The sequence below is a fragment of the Bison bison genome, unplaced genomic scaffold, assembly GCF_000754665.1.
Source record: "Bison bison bison isolate TAMUID 2011002044 unplaced genomic scaffold, Bison_UMD1.0 scf7180017864192, whole genome shotgun sequence".
NCBI classification, from domain to species: domain Eukaryota; kingdom Metazoa; phylum Chordata; class Mammalia; order Artiodactyla; family Bovidae; genus Bison; species Bison bison.
The window spans coordinates 3,038,620-3,054,511 of record NW_011494764.1 but is presented as its reverse complement, the minus strand read 5'-3'; the positions used below and the strand labels follow the sequence as shown (position 1 = coordinate 3,054,511).

At 37.7% G+C, this 15,892-nt stretch overlaps 1 protein-coding gene across 2 annotated transcripts in view; it reads right to left on the bottom strand.

Moving 5' to 3' along the window:
* NETO2 (neuropilin (NRP) and tolloid (TLL)-like 2) overlaps nt 1–15,764 on the bottom strand; it is a 67,240-nt gene extending 51,476 nt beyond the window's left edge. For both annotated transcript variants that reach the window (XM_010843903.1, XM_010843904.1), the window contains exons 1-4: nt 15,703–15,764; nt 5,400–5,456; nt 2,379–2,519; nt 1,483–1,731 (exon numbers count right to left, since the gene is read on the bottom strand). In XM_010843903.1, the coding sequence (XP_010842205.1) occupies nt 1,483–1,731; nt 2,379–2,519; nt 5,400–5,456; nt 15,703–15,736 (481 nt within the window). In that variant the 5' untranslated portion in view covers nt 15,737–15,764. The remainder of the gene's footprint in view (nt 1–1,482; nt 1,732–2,378; nt 2,520–5,399; nt 5,457–15,702) is intronic.
* Between the last annotated feature and the right edge of the window lie 128 nt (nt 15,765–15,892).

Genomic DNA, 15,892 nt, shown 5'->3' with positions numbered 1-15,892 from the left:
CCTAAGATTTCTTAAAAAAAAAAAAAAAAGTATAAATTTCACTTTCTGAAAATGTTATCATTTTGACATTAAGAACTTAAATCTGAAGTGACACTTAAAACAGGGGAAAAAAAGCTGAATATATTGTTCAGGAGAAAAAACAGACTGGTAACACAGTTGAAAGAATAGCATGATCTCTGTTATATAAAATAAACAAAATAAAAAGATAAAAACATCTGAAGTGATACATACCATATTGCTTATATTGGTTTTTTATTTATAGGGTGATATGGTTATGATATTTTCATTTGGCTGTTGTAATTAAAATTTTTTTTAAGTTAGTAAATTTCTTGCATAAAAACATAAAAGATTATATGATTCTTACATTAAGTTACTTTTTCATCTTGTTAAGTCTGTGAGTTCTCTGAAGACAGGAGTAATAACTAGTGTATCTTTGGGCTTCTGCATTAGGGATATGCATACTTTTACAGTGGACAGGCTCTGAGGACTACAAAGTGTTTCCACATAACTCTGTGGTAGGTAAGAAGGGTAGAGTGCACTGAATGGAGACCCTCTCCCACCACCCAAATATATGATGATATGTGACATTACAACTGTCACAACCTATGACTATTACCTTATAAGGTTAAAAGGCTACCTTATTACCTTATAAGGTTAAGAAAAAGTGAATATTACATTCTAAGGCAAAGGGTGTGATTAAGCTAAGCATTCTGAGAAGATTGGGGGGATGTGAAGATGGAGGCAGAGATCAGAGTGATGAGGCCACAGGTGCAGGAATGCTGGGGCAGCCACCAGAGGAAGAAGAGGCTAGGAAAGGATTCTCCCCTAGAGTTCCTAGAGGGAAGTGACCCTGCTGGATGCTGGCCTCCAGAACTCTGAGAGAATAAATTACCACTGTTTTCAGCTGCCAAGTTCCTGGTAATTACTTATGGCAGCCTCACGAAGATATTCTTGTCTTATCAACAGCAATGCTCAGGCACAAGTCCAAGCTTAATACTAAATTTTATCGCTAGCAGGTGGCACAGAAAGGATTCAAACCCAGATCTTTTGCCTCCAAGTACAGAGCACTATTCTTTCTACTGTTCAGTATTTTCTAGGGACTGTTTATTCAAATAAGTGTTTAATTCAACCATTCCAAAGGAAAAAAACCTGCCAAAATAATTTTTGGTAGAGATCATGAAAAGACAAATTTGTTGAATTACTTTTAAAATGTATTTATTATGATGTCTTTGGCCTTGATATATGCTATAAAACTTAAATCTAAGAAATAATGTAATACCATATACGATGTGCCTCAAAATTCAAGTGATACAGCTCTATTTCTAATTTTTATTAAATATTTATTCATGGGCTGATTTCCCTTTGATCTTGGTAATTTTTAAAAAACCTTTATTTGATAAACTTGACTGGATTTTCTGTTTTCTAGTCTTAAGATTCTAAAACCAGAGTGAGATCTTGCTACTGAAACAATAAGTTATTTACCTGGGATAAATGAATATTTTGCTCGAAATCCCAGTCCTTCAAGTTCTTCATCAGAACTGAACTTAATCCACATGAATCTCCCTGTTGATCTAATTAATGGAGGGCTTTTCACACCACAGTAACGATCTATAAGTGGAGAGAAACCAAATGGCCCATCTCGAATTTCCAAGTGATCAAACCGACATTCAAATGATGGTTCTATATAATAGTGTTCATCAAAGGTCAACTCTATTCTTTGACGTGGAGCAGCTAGAAAGAAAGAGTAAGTAAATCAGGGCAATGTGAACAAGAAAAAGTAAAAATGTCCTGACACAGTGAGAAAAACACAACTGCTCTATTACTGTTTTATAGATGAGGATTATACTGTTATTATACATAAAATTCATAATAAATGTTATATTGTATGTTAATGCTATCTGTAGAATTATAGTAATCTTTCCCTTTGGCATATGCTATATATTAAATTAGTTAAATGTAGCGGAATGCTCAAAATTCAGAGTTGAGAAGCTAATGCTTGATTCATGAGATACAATGTACCATGATGAAACAGAAAAACAGAAGAAATGAAAGAAACATAAAATATAACCATGGACATAAATTTCATAAAGCCTAATAAGAGATGTCAGTAAGTGTAAGTTTCTTATCAGAGAAGTTTCTCATATATACTGATGCATCTAGTTAAATATTATTTTAGGAGATTAAAAATTCTTATAAAACTTCAACCATTATTTTGTTAATGTTGGCAGTATTAAGAAATATTTATAATGACTAGGATTTAATTAAAATACATGTTTAAATTTTGTTCAAATTGGTTTAAAAAGAGCATTTAACCAATTATTTAGTTTTACAAAAAAAGTTAACATTCATCCAATGAAAGATAGAAATTAGTCAAATACCTTCCAAAATGTAGATACATTCCTTGTTTGGTGGATATGAGTCAGGATAATTTGGTGAAGCAAAATGACCTCCATTGCTGGTTCGAACCCAGATGCCACACTGGGTTGCAGGAACGTGCTTCATTCCAATATTTTGTCCATCTTATGGAAAATTTAAAACGTTAGTTTCCCCTACAACTTCCCCAAACAACTGCCAATTGAGTTACACACACACAAACAATTTTTAAGAACTATTGTCAAATTTAGCATAACAGATTGAATACAGCAGAAGCATTTGCTCTAGAGGACAAGTCTGCCATGTAAAACAACAGGGAAATAAAATGCTTAGATTTTACAAAGGCAAAACCATGTGGGAGAATCTGATAAATTAGTAAAACTCTATAAAATTCAATTCTGACACAAAATAAAAGAATTCCAGGAGTTTCTCTCAGGTATGGTACCTCTATATTTAGTTTAACTCAAGGTGAAATAAGATTCAAAGATTGCAAAGGGATTTTTAGTTAAAGCTTGTAGATTGAACACATGCATTTAGCTCTGCTCCTTCTTCAAAGCCCACTTAAACAACAGTAAATAATTTTTTAAAGGGCATAAACCCGTAAGTACAAATAGGTAGCTGCAATAATAACTTCTGGCAGTGGTAGGTATCTCTAAAAGTGGGGGTGGAAGTGGTGAAGCTGGGTATTTTTAAAAACATGAGGCTTGGTTAAAAGTCTGCAATCAGTTTGACTCCTAACACCCCCTCCCACTCCACAAACCAGGTAGATGATGCTCTATCACCGCATCAGAAAATAATACTATTTCTTTGGAGAAAGTGAACAGGGTTGCTGGACCAGGGAACATCAGGCACAGCAGAGGGTGAAAATACCAACAAGAAAACAGGGAGATGAGGTGAATGTTAACATGCTGAACCACACTCCCCTTCTCCTCCCCCACTCAACTCCCCAAAGGCCTCTTGGTCAGATATAGAGCCTCTAAGCAGGAAATGGAATCTTAACCTTTTCTGGGGAAACTAATGAGTCCAAAGAAAAAGATTCATAGGTGGATTCAATCATTCACCAGGAAAGGCAGCAGTAAAGAAGCCCTGTCTACACTTGCAGATGGCTAACAAGCAGATCTGCGTGCTCCTTTCATAACTATGAGAGACACTCAAGGAGCACCAGACATGAGAGGGAAGCCTCCAATATGAAAAACAGATTAAAAACAAATAAAAAAGCGACTCTGAGAAGCAGAGATTATAGAATACTTAAAAAAAAAAAAAAGCACTAAACAAAACTACCCTTTAATCTTCTCAGAGAACAAGGGAGTAGCTGGCCTTTGAACCACGTGGATGCACGTGGTGCTCGTCTGTGGTTGGCTGAATGTGAGGATGCAGAACCTCAAACACGGAGGGGCGCCAGCAGCTACAGGCAGGTTTCTGACTAACCCTAAACTCTTACCCTAGCCTCTGCATTGTTCAAGGGTCAAACGCATATCTATAACACAAGAACACAGCATACTCTGAAACAAAGAGATTATTTAGAAAACAAAAGAAAGTTTCTAAAAATAGAATTAAAAAAAAAAAGTTTAGAGCAGAAGTGGCTCAGACTGTAAAGAATCTGTCTGCGATGCAGGAAACCCAGGTTTGATCCCTGGGTCGGGAAGATTCTCTGGAGAATGGACTTTCTTGCCTGGAGAATTCCATGGTGGACTACATACAGTCCATGGGGTTGCAAAGGGTCAGATACCACTGAGCGACTAACATTTTCACTTTTCATGAACTATGGCCTTGGACCAAATCTGGTCTGCTGCCTGTTAACTGGAAAATCAAATTTAGTGGAATAAATACATGCCCATTCATGCTTTCACCCTGCAGCTGCAGAGCTGAGTAGGTGCTCCTGTGACTATAATGGCCTGCAAAGTCTTAAACAATTACTATCTGGCCCTTTATAGAAAAAGTTTTCCAATTCTTGGTTTAGAAGTCTCAGTGAAGACTACTGAAGACAACAGTTAAATGAGAAACGGAAAAATAGAAAAGATTTTTTTTTTAAAAAAGTAACCAAATAATAAGAATTCCTTAAAGACAGGAGAGAAAATGGAGAAAAGAGAATTTTAAAAATTAAACAAGAAAAAAGGGAAAGAAAAATTTCCTACAACCTACAACCAAAGATAAAATTTTCATATGAAAAAGCCCAGTGGTGACTTGAACAGATGTAACCAGAATTGTAAAAATACTGACGTGGGTACTGCAGGTGCAAAGTTAAAAAGAACATTTATGTGTAGTTAGGTGCAAAAGTTAGGTGAAGAGTAGGTGCAAAAAACAGCTAAATTCTTCTCTTCCATGGTGGGAAAATTACCTACTACTTCAAACTGAAATAACTGAGAATAACCATATACTTTGTTATTCAGAAATGTGCAGGAAAATACCAAAAGAATCAGCCAAAAGAGCAGTTTGGTAGGCTGGTAGACTACCATGGAGAAGTGGGGTTTGGGAGGCTGGTAGACTGATTTTTCCTAATTAACATTTTAGAATGCTTTAATTTTTGTCAGGTGTATGTATAACTTTGATGAAAATAAAAATAAGTCAGGTTATTTAGGAAATGTACTAAACTCTGAAATAGAAATCTGGCTCAAACATCATTCTAGCTAATCCTCTTTCATAAACAATAACTGGAACATGTCCTCAGGGGTTTGAATAAGATATTGATGGAAATGTTTCATTTGTCTACACTGGAAAAAAGGGATTTTTATTTTTGCTTGGTGATAAAGCATGAATCTTATTTTTGGACATAATCCATAGTGTTCTAGGAGTCACTAGTTATGCCAATTTTTAAAATTTATCAGTGTAAGATTTTATGTTAACAATTTACTCTAGTTAACTGCAGCTGAACCTGGCTGAATTAAAGCTGATAGACTGACAGAAAGCCTTAGGTCACTGAAACACCCCAGAGGGATTATGGAAATAGTACTCAAAAGTTGTAATCCTTCCAAAAAGCCATCCTACTGCTCTGAACATGTAGTAAATTAGCATTGTAAATTCTTTACCTTGGGTCTTTTGGGCCACAGCAATTCCTTCCACTACAAGTACTGTTACTAACAACACTAGAGAAATAAGAGAAGATAAGTTAAAAAGTTGAATCTGTATTAGATTTTACCAAGTTTATGAGAAAAATCAGATGACAAAAAAAAAAAATACTAAACCCCCCTATTTCTTACTAACATTCACACTCAATACTATTAATTGTTATGTTCTGAGTTACTATTTGACAAGACAACCCAAGAAAAAAATACAATTGATATCACACTCATTTATACAAGCACTAATAAGTACATTTTCAATTTATGATGGATGCAAAAATACATACCATTTTTTTCTTGTACAACGAACTGTGCTGATCCCAATTATTCTATATTTACTGCACTCTACCTCCTCAGACCTTACATGCATTATGGCTAGCTTTGCAATATATTATGCCAGTAAAAGTTCAATTAGATTATTTGACTTGTGAGAACATTCTTAATAAAAATAGAAGTAAGGGGGCAGCAGTCTCCTAGAAATCAATTCAAGACATTCTATAGCTGTGTCCTTCATTACAAAAGCTAGCACTATTTAGAAAATGGAGCTTCTCCCCTCCCCCCAAGTTTAACATTTCTGATCCCCAATGAATAATATATTGTTTTGTATGTTTGTGTTTTGACGATAACACATTCTTTTTAAGAATGGTGCACTGGTAACTTTCACTCTTTCAATGAAAACCACATTATCAGCCTCCTGTGTGAACTGGAGTTTTTATTTTTCATTCAATGAGTCAGGAAGCACATCAGAGTACCTATTGGATAGCAGGCACAGAGGATGCACAGATTAAGGCAGGAGACAAAGCAAAGATAAAGCAAAAGATAAAGTAGGAGATAAAGCAAAACAGTTATAAGAGAATGGACTTCAGGAGTTAGGTGGATCTAGGTTTGGGGTTCAAGTTTTGATTTCTACCAGTTGTGAGACCTTTTCAGCTCAGTTTACTTATTTGTAAAATGGGGATGTTGTACTTATTAATAACACCAACCACACAGGCTGTTGTGAAAATGAAATGAGATGATGATGCACATTGCACAGAGCCCTTTATATGTGCTAGGCATTCTGCTAAACCATGGATATTAGGACAAACTTTCATCCTTAAGGAGTCAACGTATTGTCAAAGACAATCTACAAGGTGAAAAAGAATTTAGCAGGGGTTACATGGAAAACACAGTGGAAGCAGAAAAGGGAACCATTTGTTCATTCTGCTGGGGGTTAAGAGGAACAGAGTGAGGAAAACTTCAGGGAAAAAAGATCTATTCTAGTGAAACCTAATAGAACTTCTACCCAGGAGAGGGAGAAAGAAACAGCTTAGACAATGAAAACTTACCTAGGAAGTGTTAGTGAATTCTGAGTAGGATAGTACAGATAGCATGTGCAGGGGAAAAGGGATACATCAGGTTAGAAATAGGATGAGGGTGTTCCCTGGTGGCGCAGTGGATAAGAATCTGCCTGCCAGTGCAAGAGACATGGGTTTGATTCCTGGCCAGGGAAGACTCCACACATAAGGCAACTAAGCCCGTGAGCCACAACTACTGAGCCTGCCTTCTGCAGCTACTGAAGCCCGCATGCCTAGGGCCTGTGCTCCACAACAAGAAACCACGGCAATGAGAAGCCTGTGCACTGACATGAAGAGTGGCCGCAGCCTGCTGCAACCAGAGAAAGTCCAAGCAAAGCAACAAAGACTCAGTGAAGGCAAAAAAAAAAACAAACAGTAGGATGAGATCTGATTGTAAAAAGCCTTGAACGCCATGCTAAAGAGTTTAAACCTTTGACTACAAGGAGAAATAACTGAGTTTTCATTTTTTAAACTAGACAGTGACATTATCACATTTGTGTTTCAGATCACTTATCTTGATGATGGTGTGGAATCTAAATTTTTAAAAAGAGAGGTCATTTAGGAAGTAAAGACGCTAAGGTCTTGAAGCAGAGCAGTGGTAATATAAATGGGAAGGAGGAGAGATTTATGACATGATTACGACTCAGATGTAGTGTTAACTGCATTTGGTAACTTAAAGGATGTTTAGGGGTGATGGAAATGGAGGCACAGAAGAGATGGCTACTGAAGGGACTGGCAGATGGCCAAGCCGTTCTTCACTCAGTACCATGCACTAGGCATCTACCCCCCAAAGTCACCAATGTACAGAGTTCTTGGGATCTTGTGCTGTTTACATCTTCTAATCTAAGCATATACATCTTCATTTTAGCTGTATCCTCCTTGACCTCTGTCTCCTCTGTCAACTTGCAACAACTCTAATTACTCCTCCTTCTCTCTGGTTGCTAGTCGTACTGAAGATCTCACGCTATGTAGGAACACTCCTTCCTCCAGACTCTTCACATCTTTGTACTGGATCAGAGTTAGGAGAATGGAGTTTTGAAACACTATTTAAAAAAACAAAAACAAAACACAGAAGATTCCTGATCAAAAAGAAAAATTAGGGAATCCTCTAGTGGTCCAGTGGCTAGGATGCTGAGCCTTCTCCTCTGAGGGCCTGGGTTCAATCCCTGGACTGGGAACTAAGATCCTGCAAGCTGTGAGATACGGCCAAAAAAAGAAAAACAAACTAGAATAATAACAGATATTTGACAATTCAGCAAATACCACAACTGTATCAATGAATCTTGATAGAGGACACTATTTCGCAAGGAATATCATCCCATTCAGATGGTATACAACTGGTCAAAATTTTGTGCTCATTGTACCTTTCCTCCTGATTCACAGGCACAACAATTTACCAGTTCTCACATTTGTAATTCACAGTATGTAAGTAATACAAAGTCAGGCAGAAAGGGAAAGTAAGAAATCAATAAATTAAAACCAGGAGAACAGTAAAACTATGGCAAAAAGATGAATTGTGCCTGGAAAATTACACTATATAATGACTTTAAAAAGCATGTCTTTTTAAAACATGATTTAGGTAATTTGCACACAATATACAACTGAGGTAGAAAAATCATATTAAAAATAAATTAGACCAAATAACCTTTTATTCCTTCTACTTTATATAGGGTGTTGCTCATAATCCCCCTCCCCAAATGTTACTACTCACAACCAAATGAACTATGCCACTAAATAAAAGGAATGAATAAGGCAAGTTTGAACAATTGGGGATAGAAATATATAGTGATAGCTGTGGTGATACAGTTCCAACAATTAATCATTCTAAATTCTGTATCATAATAAACATAGTTTCTCCCAGTTGTACAATAGGATCTTTGCAAATTGCTTGCTATAATCAGGCTGAGATATTAAAACAAACTCCACTGATGCCAAACACTGGCATTACCTAGTACATGAAGCAGTGCTGCGGCGCTCTGCTCTGTCCTTAGTCCGGATCTGTGTCACTTGTTCCCGTCTATATCTTACCAAAGGGTCAATAATTTCTCAAATCCAGAAAAATTTCACACTTCGAATTCAAAAACAACGTACCCAGGAAGCACTGATTCTTTAAAGCAGAAATCCATGCCAAGAAAAAAAAAGAAAAGAAATCCATGCCAAAATAAAGATTCTAAACTCCACAACCCCAAAGTATAGTCACACAGAGAATTGCTTGTGATCTCACGTTTGAAAAAAGTCGTACCCACCATGTACGTTCTCACCTCTGACTTTGGCGTTTAGCATAGGGTACTATACAGATCTGACTTGAAGGCCTAAATGATAAAGACAGGTGCTATTCAAGGTATTAAACACAAATCCTCCAAGCTACTCCTTTTAACCCTGAATCACTGTTATTAGCATTCTACCTGCAATCTTGTCTCCAGACCTTCCAGTTTAAGGCTGTACTTTTCAATCAAGTAAAAATCAAGGTCAGGTCTATTCTCTTCACTGTTACTTAATAGTGGCAATTCTGGCCAATGCAATAAATACTGGAAAGGAGGCAAAACTATTACTTATAGACAATGTTATTTTAAAACCCACAAGTCCCAAGAGAATTACCAGGAAACTATTACACCTATTAAGGGAAGAGCATAAGACTAAAATAAACAAGTAAATAAATGTAATACAATAGAGAAGTAATACATTTTGGATAATGAAACAACTGTAAAGGTAACAATTCTTCCCAGTAAGTCAGATAATATTTAATGATGTTTTAATGAAAATCTTAGCTTTTCTCTAGATACTTAAAATGCTTCTGATGGTCATCTTAAAGACGTTTCCATATTTGCCAAGGAAAATATAAAAAAATTCATAAAAATAATATGCTTACTATAAAGCTACAAGAATTATAAAATGTAGCAATGGTAGAGGAAGAAACTGGTATCTGTCAACAAACATTACTAGCATTCACTGTATTACAGGTAGTTGACTCAGTCCCTGGAACTACAGTGAAACAAAAAGACATGGTCCTTATTCTCAATGGGCTTTTAGGTTAGAAAATGGAAGAAAAGAAAAAAGCCCCAAACAGACATATGTATCCCAGAATTTATTATGATTTATATAATATTTGAAATACTTGGTGAGAGGGCAGTTTTAATAAATGGTTCTGGGATAACTTGTTAATTATTTGGAAAAAAGTAGATCCCCTTTTCAAGCTAAATAGAAAATTTAATAGCAGAATGAAAAGAAAGGTGAATTCATACTTTTGGGTAGGGAACAACTTCATTCACAAAAGATCAAAACATAAATAAAAACTACAAATAAATGGGAAAAAAGATTATGCCACTAAAGTGCCAAGAAAAAACAATGGAAAAATTCAGCCTTTCTAATATAAAAATACAGATTCTAGTATTGGTCAGGATATAGGAAACTGACTTATGTTGTCACTGGACTGTAAACTGTCACAGCTTTGATGAGGTTGATCTGGTAACATATATCAAGGATTAAAAATGTCCACATCCTACTCAGTTCTTCCATGTTTGAGAAATAAATCACTAGGACAGTAGTTCTCAAACTTTAGCGTGGATCATATTCATCTGTAAGGTTTATTAAAACACAGACTTGTGTGTGTGGGGGTGGCATTACTTCCAGAGATTTTGATCCAGGAATTCTGGGGTGGGGTTTGAAAACTTGCATTATAACAAATTCCCTAGTGATGCTAAAGCTGTTGGCCCTGGAACCACACTTTAAAGACAACTTCAACAGGAGAGTGATAGTCTACTGGAAGAAACAAAGAGGCTAAGCTTCTTCTATCTTACTGTTCAGTTGTATATGACTTCATTCCCAAGGTCATCTGATGGGCCAGTACAGATGCTGGAGTGCCAGGTACTATATCTTTACAGCTACCATGCCTGCATTACACTTAGCAAGAATGAAGAAATGCCACAGGGCATTCCTCCTTCCTTTAAAAACATTTGCTTAGAATCTACCATGATGTCAAAATAAAAATTCTAACCGAGTGACAAAAACACCACCACTCCCCCAAAGTTGAATACACACGTAACTGTCAGACTTAGTCACATGGCCACACCTAATCCCAAGGAAAACTGCAAAATCTAGTATTTATTTTGGGTGATTGTGTGGTTAAAGTTCAGAGATCCACTGAAAGGTAAAATGGATATTGGAAGAAAACTGGCTACTTCTGCCATAGTCCCTTATAATCTACTCTGTATCCACCAGCCAGTGATCTTTTCAAAACATAGATCAGATCACATCACAGCCTTTCATAAAATCTTTCAACAGAGTCCCATTCCATTTAGAATAAATCCATACTTCTTACTCTGACTTCAGAAGTCCTATGTCCTGACCATCCCGCTGACCTTCGACTGCTATCTACAGCTACACAGGCCTTCTTTCCACAACACACCAAGCTAATTCTTGCCTTAGGGACTAGTTATTCCTTTTGCCTAGACTCACACTCTGCATGGCTAGTTCCTTCCTGTTATTCGAGTCTTGTGAGGGCTCTCTTGACTGCTTAAGAAGCTCCATATTTTCTTCATCTTGTTTTATACATAAATACATAAATAATACACAATAAATAAATGCATAAATAGCATTTCAATTACTTCTTATATTATCCACTATTTTCTTATTATCTGTCTCTTCCTACTAGAAAGAGGGACTTGTCTGATTCACTTATACATCTTCAGTGACTAGAAGACTGGCTGGCCCACAACAGCACTCAAAATTAGATGAATATATGAAGTGACTAAGCATAATCCTGGTTATACCTCCTTTGTAACTACAACATACAGCACAGATAGCCACACTAACAAATTAACAACCACAAACTTGGTTAAGAATAGGCACACAGGTGACCCAGCTTCTTTTTTTTGAGCATAAGTCAGGGGACAGAAAAACAATAGATTTCTTTCTTTTTCAGATATGCTACTTCTCTTACTTTTATCAAGCTAACTCCCTTTACCTTTGTTAGTAATTAAACATACCTCTTTCTAAGTTTTCCTGTTTTCAGCATCTAAGCGGTAAAGGTAAGGTCTGGTAAACTTATCATGAGATCCCATAATGTAACAACTGCCTACCTGGTCTCCCTGCATCTGTTTTCTGAAGCAGAATGGAGTTCAATTGGAGTCCATATACTTGAGGTGGTAGTAACTTTTTGTTCCAAAGAACAAAAAAATACCTTAATTTAATCAAACTCAATTTTACTTTTTAGTTAAGAAGGAAGATGGAGCTTGAAGAACTCTGGGATCACTCCAACCTCTTCATGCTAATCACACTGCCAATTACTTCAAAGAAAGCGTAACTGCAGAAAAGCTTTTTCTTGCCTGCAGAACGTGACAACCTTCTCGTGAGCCAAAACGCTCTGGAGATGGCAGTATACTTGTATGCTCTAATCATACTGGAGTCTTCCTCAGACATCCACAGCAGCTACCACTGGATTTTAACATGACCAGGTCACATTTCGATGAGTATTTTTGATGTCTTCTCACCCACTAACACTGTAATTTCCAATATATTATTCTGGGCATGCTTAAACCAATATATTTTAATCTCATTTTGACTAGGACAAATTGAACCTTCAGATTAGTACACCCTGTAATTATGAACAAATATGCTAATACGTGTCAGTTAATCTGGGTCACTCTGATGAGTGACTGAGAGGGTGAGGCCCCACAGCAATCAAAGCAACCCTGTTCGCTTGTGTTGAGTTTTGAGACCTACCTCTCCTCCCTCCACCAAGAGTTCCTTTGAGGGAGTTCCGTTAAGGAGAGTTTGGAAACCTTTTAGGATTCCCCTTAGGATCCCCCCTAAGTGGGATCTCAAAATGCCCCAGGGACACATTAAAAAAATAAATTATTCTGAAGAATCATAAATTTTAAAATGACAGGGGATTGTGCTGAATGGGTAGTAACCAAGAGCAGAACTTGAATTATTCTTCAGAATTTTAGATAATGAACTTTACTTATATAATAATCTTTTTTCTATCTTATTCCTAAATGGGCTTTGAAAAATGGCTTTGATTTGAACTTGTAATGTGCATGTGTGTGTATTACAGCACTGTATGTTTTTCCTAAAAGGTCAGTTTGGTTTCAAAACAGATAATTGGATTCAAGTAATCAAACTATCAAATTATAATAAAACCATCATTTAGTCAGATTTCTCAACTATACTAATAAAACATTTTCTCTAACTCCTGGTGGGGGGGGGAATAAAGTTAGCTTTTATCAAGGCTATCTTTAAAAACTTCCCTCTTTAAAGGATAACTTTTCATTATGGTACTTTTCTGTATTGTTTAATTTCTTGAAAAAGACTTAAGAATGCAGGACACGAGTTATTGTCACAGTCTCAAATAAGATTTTTAAAATACAGTGCCAGTTACACACTGTAACACCATAAATTTAACCACAGTTTATACACATTTAAATATAACTGAGTATAGGATTCTCCTGACACAAGTCTGCAGAATGAATATGAACAGTGAAAAATGGGTTTATAAGCCTAATATTTTCATGTGACCATGATACTTAATTTTGATAAAAGACAAGTCAAATTTTATTAGACTTGGAGTGATCATAAACCATTAAAAGTGCATTATTCAGTTTTAACAATATATGAAAGGTTTAAAAGCCTAGCAGAGTTATCCTTTTGTTCTTACTGCTGAAAGTAAAACCAAGAATCAATGGCATCTTAAAGAAAATTACCTTCTACTTAAAATTCCACACACCCATTATGGCTGATTTGTTTTAGTAGAAACTGACCATAATATTCCAAAACAAGGCTTTTGGTAGGTAATATCTGTAATTATGCAGATGTTAAATAACTGCTTCTGATAAGAACCTCTTCAAAGTTGAAACAATTTACACCTTAAGAGCTACTTTTTCATGCACTGGTGCACACAATGAATGGAAGCACTAGAAAAAGCCAGTATTTTTTAAAATGTAATTTTTTAAGATTAAAAACACCAATGTTTGTATAGGTAACACATGCATTTGGTTAAAAAAAAAAAAAGTGATACAAATGGGTGGGCAGTGAAACGGAAGTCTTCCTTTTATTATTTCTCAGTCTCTTAGATCTTTTTCTTAGAATCAACTTTTGTTAATTTCTTGAATCTTTCCAGAGGGATTCCTATGTACAAGCACATATCCATGAACTTTAGAAGACTTAAAAATAGCTTGCTTTCTCTCTAGTAAGCCTAACAACAGGTTAGTCTAAGCTTTAAAAATACACCAGCATGTAAAAATAGTAGGCTGCATAACATGAAGAAAAGAAAAGCCAGGTATTACTGAAATTCATTGTTTCCACTGTAGCTCTGCCATCAACCACAGAATCCTTTCCCGAAAGGTGCAAACACTAAATGCTTCACGCTGGTGGCCAGAGAGGGCAGTGTGTACCAACGACAAACGCAAAGGCAGAAAAGCTGCAAAACCCTTCACCATTCCAGGAGTATCAGAGATTCCGTCCTATCCAGCTCAGTTTCGTCAAGTTCTGCAGGTAAAGCTGTATAACAGATCTACGTGATTTCTCCCCAGAGGGGGCTACTCAGATAGAATGTGCTTATTATACTGAACATCCTAAGGGAATGAGGACAACGAAGCAAATTCAGATAAGGAGCACTATCACAAACCCTACTGTGCGAATGATTGATTTTGAAAAAGTAAAACAAAATCTTAATTTCCAAGGAATGGCGATGTAAATTGGGAATTACAGACAGGAAAGACTACCGAAATTAATTTTAGAGTTTTAACATTTTAATATAATGAGGAAATCATTAATGATTTATGGAGTGACTGCCAAAGTCCTAGGTTACCTTTGTACAAATTATACATATACAGTGGATAGCTAAATTGCTGATATTTCAATTATAAATTTAGAAATATATGGAGTAATTTTTGCAATTAAAATTTAATGGAAATTAAACTGAATTTTCCAGTAAAACAAAATTCAAAAGTGTTAATGGGTGGGAAAAACCCAACATTTTTCACTGTACAAATATTAAGACACAATAAAAAGCGATATATAGTACCGCCAGTCAATGCCTTAACGCCTTACCTTATATTTTGAAAAAGAGAACATTTCGTAACATTACAAATACACAGCTATTCAGTTTTCAATCTAAGTCAGTAGCAGAAAAGAGAAGCCCTTTATTGGTAGTGGTGTTTTCCTCCGAGGGCCGAAAAAAAGGATTTATTCAGTTCGATTTTCAGAAACAACTTTGAATCACAATCTTAATTATCCATGTACATAAATTTTAATCTAATATTACACCTCCTGGAAAATGCAAAGCAGCTGTAGTATGTTTTGGAGCTTTGTGTACTTGGCAAGCCGACTGTTTTATTTCCCGGTACAACAAATCAGAAAGAATCAGACAGCGGCGGCAGGGTATCTGAGGTCCCGGGAAGCGCCGGGGCGCAGCCCCGAGCAGCGTCTCCGGCCCGGGCCGGGTCGCGGCGCCCGCAGTGGTGCCGCAGCCTCCGTGGCCGCAGCAGGTGGGACCCGGCCGGCGGGCAAGGCCGTTTCGCCGCCCGCTACCGCGGGGCTTTTCGAGAACCGCTCCGCGACGCCTCAGTTGGGCTTTTTATTGTTCGCTGGGACTGACTTTCTGTTACTAATGCTGAAAAGAGCGGCCTTCGCTCCACTCACACGAATCCTACAACTTTGCAAAGCGATGTACGGAATTCCGAGGAAGAAGCGCGAGGGCACGGCTCGCAGGGCCGGCCGGGCCGCTAAGTCCCGATGCGCTTCCCGGGTCCCCCGCCAAGGCACACGCAGAGGGCTGGGAAGAAGCGCTCGGGGAACAAGTGGATCCCGGCGGGAGCGGGGATCCGCGGTCCGCTCGTGCCAGACAAAGGGGCGCGTCGGGCGCCCGGCGCCGGGCAGGGACGCGAAGAGGCCGGTCTCGCCCCCAGGGGGCGCCGTCCGCGGCCCAGGGCGCTTACCTTTGAGGACCGAGCAGAGCTGCTCCAGGGCCATGATCCCAAGAGGCCCGGCGCTTCGCGAGGGGCCGAGGCGGCGATGAGGCGGCGGCGGCTGCGGCGGCGGCAGCGGGGCGCTCACGGCTCGGCGCGGCTGCAGCCCCGCTCCGTCCCCATCGCCCGCCACCAGGTTGCTCCCCGCGGGGCAGGACTC